The 15270-nt window shown below is 37.1% G+C and overlaps 1 protein-coding gene across 1 annotated transcript in view; it reads right to left on the bottom strand.

Annotated features, from left to right (window-relative positions):
* Positions 1-15270, bottom strand: part of MAP3K5 (mitogen-activated protein kinase kinase kinase 5) — a 452961-nt gene that overhangs the window by 250808 nt on the left and 186883 nt on the right. The window contains exons 12-14 of the mRNA XM_072637677.1: positions 13090-13139; positions 8847-8942; positions 3983-4064 (exon numbers count right to left, since the gene is read on the bottom strand). Of these exons, the coding sequence (XP_072493778.1) occupies positions 3983-4064; positions 8847-8942; positions 13090-13139 (228 nt within the window). The remainder of the gene's footprint in view (positions 1-3982; positions 4065-8846; positions 8943-13089; positions 13140-15270) is intronic.

A 15270-nucleotide genomic window follows, 5' to 3' on the forward strand; every position in this document is an offset into this window, starting at 1 on the left:
ATTACTTGTACTATTTATTGTACTATAATATTACTTGTACTATTTATTCATGGGGCTGTTGACCTTAAAGCATTAATGAATGTGAGTTATTGTTTTATTCTTACCTGCCAGTGTTTGCTGAATCAGCCTATTTAGCTAGGGGATATTCATATTAATAAATATCACCAATGAAAGAGATTTCATGAGAGTTGATTTATCATGCAGGTATGACACAGGAATTTCAACCTTGTCTCATAAAAATGCACTTTATCAATGTTGCCAGTGCCTAGAATTCTGTTCAAAGTCAAACATTAGCATTCTAGCCTGGTATCCTGAAAGCAGAAATACCATCTTCTCCTTGACAATGAAGCAGATGTTCATAAATTCTTTGGGTTTTCTAGTTTGCAGTGTGACTTCCCTAAGATACTCTCACACAAGTTCTTGGAGTGGTGAGGGGCAGTCAGAGTTATTGTGAAACTCAAGTGAGGTTATTGATCTAAAGCACTTTGTAAACCTTAAAGCGTTATATAAATGTTTGTTACTATCCTTTAGTTATGAGACCTCAAACTTGTTGATAAAATCACTCCTTGAGCCTTCCCGCTGAGCTCAAGCAATGTTTACAGAGCAATATGGGGGCATGGTGGTAAATGTTTAACAATCAGATTTTCAAGAAAACAAAACGTATGCACAAGCTTTTAAGTCTATGTCATGACCACTTAAGTCTCCAGCACTTCTTAAACTGAGGGTTACCTGACCCACAGTTTAAGAAATGCTGAAGGGGTCACAAGTGGAAAAAGGTTAAAAAGCCCTGAAGACAGTCAGCAAAGCAATAAATCAAGGCCTGATGTGTAGACAAGATCTCTGAGATCCAAATGCTCACACTGAAAATTTAACAATTTGGACATAGCAAGGGCTGACTCCTACATCCTTGGGGGTGTAGGTCTCCTCCATACCCCATCAACAAACTGGCAGAGCAAATATAGAAGAGATAGTGTAAGTTAACAAGGGGATGCCTTGGGTCCACTGTACTCATGATGGAGGAAAATAATGCTGCTAGAAAGCTAAAGTTCCCAAAAACAACAGTGAAAGAGCATTTTTTTTCTGGAGGGCAAAAAAACCAAATGAGAAAAATATGCTCAACCTCTGAGGCAATAATTAATTGAGCAGGAAAGAAAGCTGGTTACTCTACATAAGAGATCACACAGCTGCATGCCCTTCATCCCATCTTTATAAGCAAGAAGCAAAGGATCATCATCTGTGATTCGGCATCAGTTAAGCTATAGAGCAAAGCATTCTTTATCTGGGAAGGACTTTGACAACTTCAGAAGCTCCTTCCAATTCTAAAAAAGACTGGACTCCTATGACTCCTTCTCTACTTCCCCTTGACCTTCTTCACATTCCATAAACACCCGCCCCTTCGGAAAAAAAAGCTGACATGAGGACTTTCCCCAATGATGCAAATTCTAAGATCCATCCTAAGATCAATGTCCATTTTCTTCAATGTTATTTTTGCATCAATAGTGTAGAAAAAAAAAATCATAGGTTTAGTGATGGAAGGGACCCTTATCAAATAATCAAGCCCTTTCGTTTAATAGAGGAGGAAATCAATGGCATCCAGAATGATTAAGGGACTTGCTCAAAGACTCCCAGCTGGTCAGTGGCAATGCCAGGACTGAAACCCAGATGACTAGATTCCCAGTATAATTCTGATGACTGGGGAAAAAAATCACTAAAATTTCCACTAAACCACACTATCCTTTTGTGGTAACTGTCATGTATAATGATAAGCCTAAGTTACCTTCCACTTTCACATTTTACTCCCCCTCAAAAGACTGCATTTTCAAAAAGGTTAGGAGCTATATAATACATTTAAAAAAGATATCATTTGAAAATTGTTGAAAACTTGAAAGTTTTGCGTTTGGGACTTAAACTTCAGTTATCTGAAAAGTTTGCTCATCAAAATACTTTAATCTCCTCCCAAAATGCCAAATAACTGAGTTGTTACTATGCTACACTTCGTAAAATTCCTCATGTTAGGCTTTTCAAAAGAGCTTACCTCACAGTGGACCATGGCTCCAAATGACAGAAACATAGAGAAATTTTGAACACTGTTCAGTAGTACAGTATGTGTTTCTACTCACTATGTCAATCAAATATCTCCACTGTGGTATTCAAATTAGGATGAAACTTAAGAGAAGTGAAATTCTTTTCTCTGTGCATGCATTCTTCTTGAACCATCCTCCATTTTCATATCAGATGAGAATCAACCAATAACAATTATTTGTTAAATATTAAGTATGTGCTAGGTGCTACGTTTAAGTATTAAACAATCAATGAAAAAAGTTCTTATTTGCAAGAAGCTTACATTCAACTAAGGTTCAAGGATCTAATATAAAATTAAACTAAAATAATGCAAAAGATTCATCTAGATCAGAGGTTCCCAAATTTATTTGGCCTACTGCCCCTTAAAAAAAATTATTCAGCACCTCCCTGGAAATCTACTTTCTTTAACTCTTTTATGGTTTTTTGATATTTGTGTCATTTTAAAAATATGTATATATTTTTAAATGATGCATCTTAAATTTAATAATTTGTTATAAAATTGTGGGTTTTCTCCTGCACTGAAATTTTAATGATGCAATACTGTGTCATATAACTGTATAGTATCGTATTGTAAGCAAGTCATTACATGCACATATTCCTGCTGATGCACGCTGGACTTCCCAACACATTTGCCTGCCAACACTTGCTTGTTAAGGCCTGTTGGTGAACTTGACCAGTGATGGTTTCTAACTTTCATTTTGTATGTTTATTTGGAAAATAATGTAATCACTATGACTTTAACTCTGTTACACAACAGATGAAATGTGTATGAATGGTTTTTCAAAATTTTCTTCTCTTCTTTCCTTATGCTTCCACAGCCCCCTTATTTTTATTCAACTCCCTGCAACTTCACCCAAGGCTATTATTACCCCCCTGGATCTTTCCAGCACTCCCTGGGGGAGGGGAGGTACAGTATTGCCCACTTTGGGAACCTATGATTGCCAGGCCTAGAGGCCTGTGTGGGCTACCCGAGTCTTCTTACCTCACCTCCGAGGTCTTCGGTTGGCCAAAACCGGATGCTCATATGAGAGAAAGGACGTTCCAGAGTCGAACAAGGGTTGAGCTTTATTTCAGGGTCTCGGTTACAAGTGCAGGGAGGTCTTCCTTAGGAGGAAGAGGGGGAGATTTCCTAAGGAGGCTAAGATCTTAAGGGATTGGAAGTAGAAGTACAAGCAGGGAGAGAGGGGGAGGGGAGAGAGGAAAGAGGAAAAGCGGAGCCTACTGTCCTCTTGGCTCCTCACGTGCTAAGAGAGCTTTCAGGCTTCCTCAATCCTACTTAACCTTCAGCCGCATAGTTTGCATCTGAATACCGTGCTGTTAGGTAACTAGGTGTGCCCAGATCCGGGACAATCTCGAGGGCGGGGAGATCTCTCTCCCATCACGTTTCTCACGGGAAGAGGCGGAATTACTCGAGATAGCTCGGTTCACCTCGATTCCCTGCCGTTTCCTGGGGGGGGGTCTCGTGAGAGCTCTAAGATTTAGAAGCTCCCACCTTTACCCGCCCGAGACTGTCCACACGGAATTGAGCTTCCAATCCCAAGATATGATGGTTACCATGTTTGTCCTGTCTTTTGAATTTTCTGAAGAAGATAAAAGCTAATTTTGAACTTGCCAGGAAGGAGTATTTGCCAAAATTTTTCAGATTTTTTTTTGAGGTAATCAGGGTTAAGTGATTTGCCCAGGGTCACATGCTACTAAGTGTCTGAGGTCACATTTGAACTCAAGTCCTCCTAACTCCAGGGTCTGTGCTCTATCTATTGTGCCACTTAGCTGCTCCAGATTTTTTTGAGATTTATTTTTCTTTTGCTCCAAACAGTTTAGTTGAGGTTTAAATAATCAACTTTATGAATATCAATTTATAAGAAGCTTCAGTTAACAATTAAACAAATTTAAATATTACCTCCAAGGAATCACTATCACATTCCCCTTCTTCTGTATTTTTCCCCTTTTCTTCGGTAATAGTATTCACCATTTCAAAAAACCTGAAATGCAGAAATAAAAAAGTAAATCTTAAATTAGCAAGGCATAAATTTCAATGTGACATCAGTGCACAAAAAATAGCTAATATTGTGCCTAACAAGGTAACAGAAGGAAAATGTGATTTTCAAAAAGTTAACAGTTCCTTCTGTGTTGCAGGATTTTCCCTGAAATTTCCCACATCACACTTTATTCCAAAGTATTTCATAGTACACAAAGAGATGGGGTATGACATGAATAATTATCTTCTGGGATAAATGATCTGTGCTGCCTATTTCTTCATGTTTCAGAAAAGGCAGAGATTGAGAGATGCAAAAATGAATATAAGAAAAATGGCATGTAAGGAGGTCTAGATGAAAAAAGGAGTCACTCCTCATTCTAAGACAAGCATGCTTTGCTTAGAAACTTCTCTGTCAAAGACTGTTGAAGACAGCATCACATAAGAAGACATGCAATTCAGAAAAATGATGACCAATTAAGATAAAATTAATTATCTGCTTTGATTGAGTAGTGGAGGTATTTTTGGAGCTAGCAAGAATTGTTGAATCATTTGAGCTATTAAGAAGAGAGGGAAAAGATCATCAATCTTAAAGAGTTGTCTAAATTGGAGGGAGGGGGTAGACCCACAGGTATTTGGCACTTGGCTTAATTCATTTCATCATCCACGTTTACACTATCTGGAGCATTTCTTCATAGACTGCTAAAAATTTCTCATTAAGAAGAAAGCTCTAAAGGGATAAAGATCCAAGGTCAATTGAAGAGATGTGAACAGATTCAGAGATTTTACCTCACACTCAGCAAATTGCAAAAGATGACAGCAGATGGGCAGGCTCAGTGTTGGAGGGCTTGTAGAAAGAGGCACAGTGAATCACTGTTGGTGGAGCTGTGGATTGGTTCAACCATTGTGGAAAGCTATCTGGAATTATGCTAATAAAGTGATGAAACTGTCCATATCTTTGGAATCTAAGAATGCGTAGTTAGTCAAATACCTCAAGGGGAAGTCAAAGACTTCCAAAGAAAGAGAGGCCCCATATATGCTAAAAGATTTATAGCAGTGGGGTTTTTTTGTTTTTGGGGGGGTTTTTTGGTATTTGCAAGGAATTGGAATCAAAAGCCCATTGATAAAAGATGAAGAATATGGAACCACAGGAAGACTGAACTGGAACAAAGTGAGATAAGGAGAAGCAGGACACCAATAGAGACAATGTTATCAGTCAGTCAAAAGACTTGACTACGTAATAGGCATTGAGCTAAGTGTCAGGGATACAAAGATGGGCAAAGATATGGCCCCTCCCCTCAAGGAAATCACATTATAATAATAGAGGCAAGAAGTAAATAAATAGGCAAGGACAAGATGCACACAGAGCAGATGGAAGATAATCTCAGAGGGGAAGGAACTAGCACCAGGAGGGATGATGAAAGGCCTCCCAAGAAGGTGACATTTAAGGTAAATCTTGAAGAAAGCCAAAGAAACTAAGAAGCAGAGATATGGAAGAGAACGTTGCAGTCACAGGGACAAGAACATTCCAGGAATGATGGAAAGCCAGCGAAAAGACATGGAGATGGGAGATGGACTTGTAAGGAAGCCAGTGTAGATGGATTTCAGAGTAAATGAAAAGGGGTGAAGATAACAGGCAGGTTGTGAAAATCTTTAAAAGTCAAACACAAGACTTTACATTTAATCCTGGAGGTAATGTGGAGCCATTTGAGCAGGTGGATGACATGGTCAATATTTCATTTTTAAAAAATCATCTTGGTGGCTGAATGGAGAATAGATTGGAATGGAGAGGGACTTGACGCAAGGAAACCAGGTCAAAAACTATTTCAATAGTCCAGGTGAAAAGTGATAAGTGCCTTAACTGGGATGTGTCAGAGGAGAGAAGGGAACACAAATCAGAGATGTTATAAAAGTAGAAACTACAAGATTTGGCAAATAGTTTGGATGTGTGCGGTGAATGAGGATGAGGAGTCGAGGCTGACACCAAGGTTGTAGATCTGAGTGACTAGGAGTATAGTGGTTGTCTCAATAGTAAGATAGAACTTAGGAAGGGGGGACATAATGAGTTCTGTTTTTGACATGCTGAGTCTGAGAAGACTAAGGAGCATCCTGTTAAATGTGTCCAAAAGGGAGATAGAGGTACAGTGTTGGACCACAGGAAATACATTTTTTGTTGTTCAGTAGTTTCCAACTCTTCATGACTCCATTTGGGGTTTTCTTGGCAAAGCCATTGGAGTGGTTTGCCATTTTCTTCTCCAGATCATTTTATAGAGGAGTAACTGAGACAAACAGGGTTGTGACTTGCACAGCTAGTATGTGTCTAAGGCTGAATTTGAACTCAGGTCTTCATGACTCCAGGCCAGGTGCTCTATCCACGGTATCACCTAACTGGTCCTCTAGGGGATAAATTAAGAATAAATATTTAGATCTAAGAATCATGTATATAAAGATGATAACTACTCATGGAAAATGATGAGATTACCAGATAAAACAGCCCAGCTCAAAAAGAGAAGGGCACCAAGGACAGTCTTGAGGGATTCTCATGGTGAAGGGATATGACATGGATGGAGATGAAAAGTAGTCAGGCAGATATGAGAACCAGGGGAGAATAAGAGAAAAATAGATATCTAGGAAGAGAAGGTGGTTAGTAATGTCAAATGCTTTTCAGAGGTCAAGTAGTATGAGGACAGAAAAAAGACCATTAGACTTGGAAATGAAGAGATCATTGGTACCCTTGGAGCAGGCAGTTGTACCTGAATGATGAGGTCAAAAACTAGATTGTAGAGAGTTCAGAAGAGAGTGAAAAGAGAAGTAGAAGTGGCATGGTCAAATCATGCAAAGATTTTTTGGTGTCTTCTTTAAAAAATGAGAGACACTGAGAGAATGGAGAAATAATGAAAATGAAAGAGTGGGAATGATTATAGGCACAATCTGCTGGAGAAGATGGGAGGGGATGAGATCAGAAGAATGTAGTACATTTGATCTGAGCTAAAGACTGAGGCCTGACTGCTGTTGTCCAGCTGTTTATCATTTGTGTCCAACTCTTCATGGCTCCATTTGGGTTTTCCTTGGCAAAGATACAGGAGTGGTTTGTCATTTCCTTTTCCAGCTCATTTTTATAGATGAGGAAACTGAGGCAAACAGGTTTAAGGCACTTGCCCAGGGTCACACAGGGACACACACAGTCTGAGGCTGGATTTGAATTTAGGAAGATGAGTCTTCCTGACTCCAGCCCTGCCACTCTGTTCACTATGCCACCTAGCTTCCCTCTCTCAGACTGCAGTGAAGCAGCAAATAGGGAGAAAAGATATCTTAGTGATGTCAGAGAAGGCAGAGGGGAGAAGAGACAGCTCTCTGTGTATATCCTTAATCTTTTTTGTGAAAAACAACAATAACAGAATCAAAACCCAAACTACTAACTCCCAACAAGTGAATTAACTTGTTTTTTTCTTAAACGTATCTTTTGACGGATTCTTCCTCCCCTTCAGAGAATAAAGGTCTGAAACTTAGCCTCTGCCAAAGCATTCTTTGATGTCAGCAATGAGTTTTCGCATTTGGAAAATGCAAAAGAAACAGCATTTAATCAAGAGCAAGAATTGAATGAAAATACTCAAGTCACTGAGGTTGACTTTAAAATGAATTCATCATGGTTGATTATCTCATATAAAATTTTATGTGTTCATGAATATGTCGTTCAAACCAAATTATTTCCACAGGAGTCAAGAACAATTAACATATGCATTTTTACTGTCCATATTTCTATTTTAAAATTGTTCTGTCTAATCAAAGGATTTTCTGCCTTAATCACAGCCATTAGTAAATGAAAAAGTATCTGAATCAAGCAAGTTCCTTTGCATTTCCTTTCTTATGTGTTAAACAAATAATTAGCCTTTAGAATTGGAATGTAGACTGAAATATAATTAACAAATTTGCTAATTTCCTATAAATACATTTTATATTTATTTAATATAAAGTAGGAAATACAAAAAATTTGTAAACAATACAAATACAAAAAATTTTAAACAAATTTTCTACAAATTAATAAAAAACAAAAATAAATTTGTTAAATTTCCTACTAATTTTGTAGCTATACATTATACAAGATTAAGGATAATGCTACACTTGAAAATCATGCCTTAGAATATATATGTATTATATATAAGCAAATAGAATTGCAACTATACACGATGTAGTCAAATTTTAATAATCTACACGTGAGTTATTCACCCCAGATTTTTAAGTCAATTCACTCCTACTATGCAATTTCTATTCCTAGTCACTATATGATCAGGGAATAGACATTATTTTAATTACCTGTCTAAGTAAAACACATTTTTGGAGGGTAAATCGGCTAGGGAAAATTATATACTACTTGTTACAGAATCAAAGAGAAATGATTTTTTAAAAAAAATTACCTGCCTCAGTGCTCTGTCCCATTAATATGGGAAAATGAGTGTTGATACTTACAAAGGAATTTGGGAAAAATAACTGTGGTAATCAAAAATTATAACGATTGTGTTTAAAATGAGATAAAACCTATAAACTAACCAAGGAAGTTCAAAATAATATTATTCCTGTGGGAAGAATTACGCTTCTACATAAAGTCTGATCTTTTAAAGAGCGCCAAAGATTAAATGGTGATAAAAAAAGAATTAGGTAGTATTAACTTATACAAAGAATTTACACAGCTGGAAACTCTCAACAGAGACTGTGAATTCATTCATTAAAAGAAAATAATAATCAGGTAATTTCATCCCCCCCCCCCTTTAATATGACGACTAATACGTACTTTTTGCAGTGAAGCTCTGTACAGAAATAGATTTGAAAATCATCTGAGTTGTGAAGCACGTATAAAAAGCAGCATCGTTCCTCGAACTTTGAAATACTGAAACAATACAAGTAGTTGTTAGTTAAGGAAAATACCACCTAGTAGGTGGCTGGGGACTCAGAACAGAGATAAACATAACATACACCAAAAACCCAATACAGTGAATGGAAGCAGCAAAACTCACAAAAACTGTGGGGGATTTCTTAAGGTGATATTTCCTGTGTAGTAATGACAAAAGTGTTTAGCGCACTGAGTTGTATCCTACATCCTCATGTATGGGCACTGGAGTTACTATAAATTCTTGCACTCTCACACTTTGACAACAGGAGGGAAGTACTGCTCAGTACTGATGGCCATATGCTACTAGGGACCAATACTTGGTGAATGCCTGGTGGTGCTGTCATGAGGGCTGCTTATAGAAGGAAATGGTCAGATGGTTTGTGACAGCTGGTAAAATGATTTAAAAGAAACAAAGTCCACTAGGACTTGGTTTAGAATAAGCAAGTGAAATAAAAGAGATGAGCTGTGGGCTGATAGGGGAAGAAAAGAGGATCTGGCGGAGCTCTCTTATAGGAGTTCAGTCATAATATCTATTTTATGGTGAGTATATAATTTTCTCAGAGCCAGAGTTGACAGTAGAACTGAAATTAGAATTCAAGTCTCCTAAATCATTACTTAGTGCAAGGACTCAGGCAAATTCTACTCGAAAATAAATCACAATGGATGCTCTGAAATTAGCAATGCTTAGTATACTTGGTGTGGTGCAATGGATAGAAAACCAGACCTGGCGTCAGGAAGACCTGAATTCAAATCAGACCTCTGACACATACTAGCTGTGTCACCTTGGGTAAGTCATTTAACCTGGTTTGCCTCTGTTTCCTCATCTGTCAAATGAGCTAGAGAAGCAAATGTCAAACCACTCCCATATCTTTGCCAGGAAAAACCCAAAGAGGGTCACAAAGAGTTGGGCATGACTGCAAAGACTGAACAACAACAAAGAAAACTTGGAAATGGATTCCACAGAAAATAAATACAAGGAAGGGAGACAGTAATCTTTACTTAACATCCTTCACAATATCTACTGCCTACCATACAAGCCTTACATTGAATTAGGAGGATAACATTTACAGACTGAGAGCAGTGTGCTGTAACGGAGAGGGTAATGGACTCGAAGTCTGAAGGATACAGGTTCGAATCTCAGCTGAGCTACTTAGTAGTTGTATGATCTGGGGGCAAGTTATTTAGTTATTTAGCCTGCCTAGGATTCATTTTCTTCAGCTGTAAAATAAATGTTTTATACTTAAAGGCCTCTAAGATTCCTTCCAGATCTAAATACATCCTATGACTAAGTCTGAAGATTTGAAAAGCTGAATTTAGGCTAGTGTTGATTGAGAAACCTGGCTAGTATCCCAAAGCAGTAACTATCATTTTCATTTATAGTTATTAAATGCCTACTATGCACAAGACACTGGAAAATATTTTAAAACCATTTTTACAATGGCACAGGCCCTCGCCTTGGGATATTACAGGGGGAAATTAATTGGCGGGAGAAGTACACACCCCATACAAACCAGAATAGCAAAAGGCAGGGAGTGGAAATGTGAGTAGGGAGAGTCTTTCACCTGGGAAGATCAAAGAAGACTCACTTTCCTGAGTTCAAATCTAGCCTCAGACACTTACTAGCTAGGGCACCCTGGGCAAGTCACTTAACCTGTTTGCCTCAGTTTCCTCATTTGTAAAATAAGCTGGAGAAGGAAATGGCAAACCATTCCAGTGGCTCTGCCAAGAAAACCCCAAATGGGGTCATGAAGAGCTGAACGCTACTGAAACAACTGAACAACAATGATGAACCATCACCCAGTGGTCCAGAAAGATGGCTAAGCCTATATCGGAGACAAGATTCCTATCTGCATTGGTAGAGGCAGTTTATTCACCTGGGCATTCAACAACAATGAAATCACAGATCCAATCCTGTCCCTATTCCATATAGTTTTGGGAACTGTCGGCATACACAGAGTTTTCAACAGAACTGATACAGGAATTCAACAATCTCTTAGTAGGCACCTGCTGTATGCAAGGATCTGTGCCAAAGAGACAACATAATGCAATCTCTGTCCTTGAGAAATTTATATTTGCTAGGGAGAGTAGGAGAATAAGACCCAGATAAAGAAAATGAAAATGTAAAGTAGAGAGTGATGACGATAAAGGAGAGATTGAGACAGTTTCTATAGCCAGATAGGTGCCAAAATCCTGGTTTTCCCTGTTTTTCAGTTCTTTGAAGTATATATGAATTCACATTTCTTAATGAAACCCCAACAATTCAATTACTGAAATTGGTAAGAGCTGGCATATTTTAAGTTTAGATAAAGTAAGCATCCATCAAACTCACAGTGGATCTCAACTCCAAATAGTAACTTTGTTCTTTGCAAATAAATTTGACCTGGATCTCTGATTTCATTAATATGGGGAATTCTGCATGGAAATGTGTTCCACTGATGGATACTAGCAGCATGGACATAGTTAACAGCTGGCTAAGATGCTGAGAAAATAAATGACTGGCTAACATTCAGCAAGTCAGAAGTGTCAGAGATAAGGTTTGAGCCCAGGTCTTCTGAACTCCAAGGTCAGGCTTTCTATTCACTACTGGATACTACTTTTACTTAGAGGTTAACTAAAAGAAATTACTTAATGTTAAATGGACTGCGCCTTCATTCTAAAAGCATTGTTACTAACTATAGGACAGATATACCTTGGACCTACATCCTCCTGGGTGGTGGGGGAGAGGACAGAGAAATATTTAGGCATGAGAGCACCAAAAGAATTTCTTAAGACCATAGATTAGAAATGGAAGAAATCCTAGAAAACACCTAGTCCATCACCTACATTTCACAGATGATCAAACTAAGCTCCAGAGAGATTGTCACCTGCCTGAGGTCCAAGAAATAATAACAGAGGCAAGATCTGAACCCAGGTCCTGTGACTTTAAAATAAGTGGTCATTCTGCTATACCACGCTGCCTCCCTCTGAATAGAAGATGGCATTATCTACAAGCCTGTGTCATGGCATAGATCCAAAGAGAAGTCTTAATATTAACCATTAATTATATTATTATATAATTATACAGAACTGTATTAATTATATTAATATTAATAATGGATAACATAAGAATAGATAATTATAGATAGATATGTAACTGTATTAATTATATTAATATTAATAATAGATAATATAATTCTTTAGGGTTTACAAGAGATGTTACAAATATTATCTCATTTGAATTTCACAATGACCCTGGGAAGTAGGTGCTCTTATTATCTCCATTTCATAGATAAGTAAACCGAAGTAGGTCAAATGACTGGCCAGATCTGAACTCAGGTCTTCCTGACTCCCGGTCCAGTACTCTATCCTATGCTATGCTACTTAGCTGTCTCTTAAAGTCTTAAAGAGCTGCCTAGGAATATGAGAGGCTACATGCTTGGTGTAATTGATGGAGAGGTTCACACAGACAAGATGTATTATTAGAAACAGAACCTGAATTAAGGTCTTCCTGGCTTTTAGGCTGGCTTTCTATGCTTATGTATCTAGTTGATAAATGTTGCTTGACTGATTAAAATTAGCTCACCCTTTACTATTTTTTATTTTCTGGATCAACATTTGACCTTCCTTCCCCATTGCCTTATTTTTGATAGGTGACTGATGTTGCATCCAGTTCTAAAAGTAAAATTATTATTAGAAACATATCCTTCAAATCCTACTACTAATGATAACTGCTCACTTTTTTTGTACTTATTTAGTTACTGATTAACATTTATACTTATTATGTGCCAGGATTTTTATTGTGCTTGACAACTATCATCTTATATGATCCTCACAACCACCCTGGGAGGTGAGTGCTATTATCACTCCATTTTACAGATGAAAAAATTGAGGTTAAACAGAAGTTGAATGACTTGCCCAGGGTCACACAGCTAGAAAGTATCTTTGAACTTAGGTCTTCCTGACTCCAGACCCAAAACTCTATTTACCTTGTCCATTAGCTGCCTCAGTTATCTTCAAGATTATGGTAATAAGATTGAACAGGGCTGGTCATTAGAAAACTAAGTAAAGTTTTTTTTGCATTTATCGTCCTAATTGACTCCTAACAAGATGTGCCAGAAACATTATCTCTACTTAAGCATAACAAAACATATCAAATAAAACTTACCTTACTCCCCTGACAGAAGAAGCACTAAAATTCCACTCATGAATACCTTTCTAAAACACAGAGAAGGATAAAAGAAGAAACAAGTTATAAAATGAAAATAACAAATTCAAAACACAAATAAAACACACTTGTTGTCTTTTGTAGGATGTACATAGTTATGATAAACATAAAGGTGAAATCTTTTAAGACTGGGAAAAAGTGGAGGAGAGATGATGACAGGGATGAGTGGGACCATGTCTTGTTTCCACCCAAATGCTAGACACTGCCATCCACAATGTTGCTGCCAATACTATTTATGGTCCTCATGTGCATAAATTATGCTCCAGGAATAAATTTTGTGTCTCTGGATGGATTTTGAATGGACTCTTTTGGGTCACTGGAGTTATAGTTGAGGTACTGAACAGTTACCTGGTGACCTGAGAGCCAGAATAGTTTTTAAGTGCCTAGGACAATTAGCTTCATGAAATTCTAACTCTCAATTTTCAAAAATTTAACGTAAAAATTTTCTGACAGAATTTTGAAGGAAAAAATCCACATACTGCTCTGGAAAATTAAGAGAAACTCAAATATTAAAGGCATGGACATTTTCTTTTTGAGAAGCAAAGCTTTCATTTGAATATGGCCTTTAATGATTTTTAAATTACTGAGTCATTGTCCTTTGAGGATGCACTTTCTCAGAGTCCACAAAAATGATATTTGTAATCCTTTAAAATAAAATCCCCTAAAAATAAAAACAAAAAAGAAAAGCAAAAGCCAGAAGGGTCCGACCGTTGCACTAATTAAATCAACATCAAAAGATTAAAAGGATATAAAATTAAATTTTCTAATATAATTTTAAACCTTAGGAAACAAATATAATGTAATCAATTTGTGCACTTGTTGCTATAAAAGCAAACAAAATGAATTTGTGGATTAACCCTTTTATACACACAAACACACACACAGGGATACAAAATCCATTCATGCCTCAATGAAATTTACTAGACTTGATCACATTTGTTATAATACATAGCCTTTACATTATTTCTTTTTAAAGAGATATAAAATCTATACACGCCTCAGTGAAATTTACAAGACTTCACTTCTGTTTTATATATATATATGCACACACACATATATATATAGCCTTTATATTACTTTTTTTGAGAGACAGAAAATCCACACATGCCTCAGTGAAATTTACAAGACTGTTCACATATGTTATAATAAAATATAGCTACAGTGACAACAGAATTGAAAATAGGAGTGTGGTAGAAAGATGGTTCAAATTGAATCCAAGAAATCAGTGTTCTAAGTTTGGCTCTAGCTCGGTGATCATAAGGTTAAGTCATTTAACTTTTCAAAGTCTCAGTCAACTCACCTATAAAACTGGGAATTCACCCAGACTATGATCTGTAAAATGGGGATAAAAATACTTGCCTTGCCCATGACACAAGGTTGTAATCAGGAAGGCAATTTACAAGTTTAAAGTGTTATTTACGTAAATTGGTATTTCTAATATATTCTCACATACACGAACTGGCTGGAGCTTATGCCATGGTTAGCAATGACAATATAACAGCAAATTCAATCCTAATATAACCCTGGTTCAGGAACTCTAAAATAAACAGGGAGATAAGCTTGGGCTCATCCTAAATAAAAACTCAACAGTCAGGCAGGTGACTGCTTTTCTGGCCAAGTAGTAGGAAGGGGAGGCTTGGGGTCTAGACTGGTTCAGAACTCTTTTCTTTACCTCAACTATCAAGTCAAATTTCTGAGATTTCTCTACTTCATCTGATTCAGTTCAATTTTATAGCTATTTAATAAGCCCCCAGAATGTACAGTGTACTGTGTTTAAATGTTGGGGAATCTAAAAATGAATAAGAAGCAACCTTTGTCTTTAATGTTTTGTCCTTAAAATCCTGTAAGGGAGAAAAGACATGTACACACATGATTGAATAAAAAAGAGAATGGGAAATCTCTAAGATGGATAGACCATGAGAAATGCAAAGATATAGTCACAGACATATAGGGCCTACATATATAAAAACAGCTAGTTCAATCCTTTAATTTTTCTAATGAGGAAATTGAAGCAGAGAGGGGTTAAGGGGTCACATAGTCAGTAAATAGCATTGGGATAATACCCCAGACCTAAGTCCATGCTCTTTCCCTTTCTCCACATGGCTTATGAAACTGAATTTT

This window comes from Notamacropus eugenii, chromosome 2, assembly GCF_028372415.1.
Source record: "Notamacropus eugenii isolate mMacEug1 chromosome 2, mMacEug1.pri_v2, whole genome shotgun sequence".
Lineage (NCBI taxonomy): Eukaryota > Metazoa > Chordata > Mammalia > Diprotodontia > Macropodidae > Notamacropus > Notamacropus eugenii.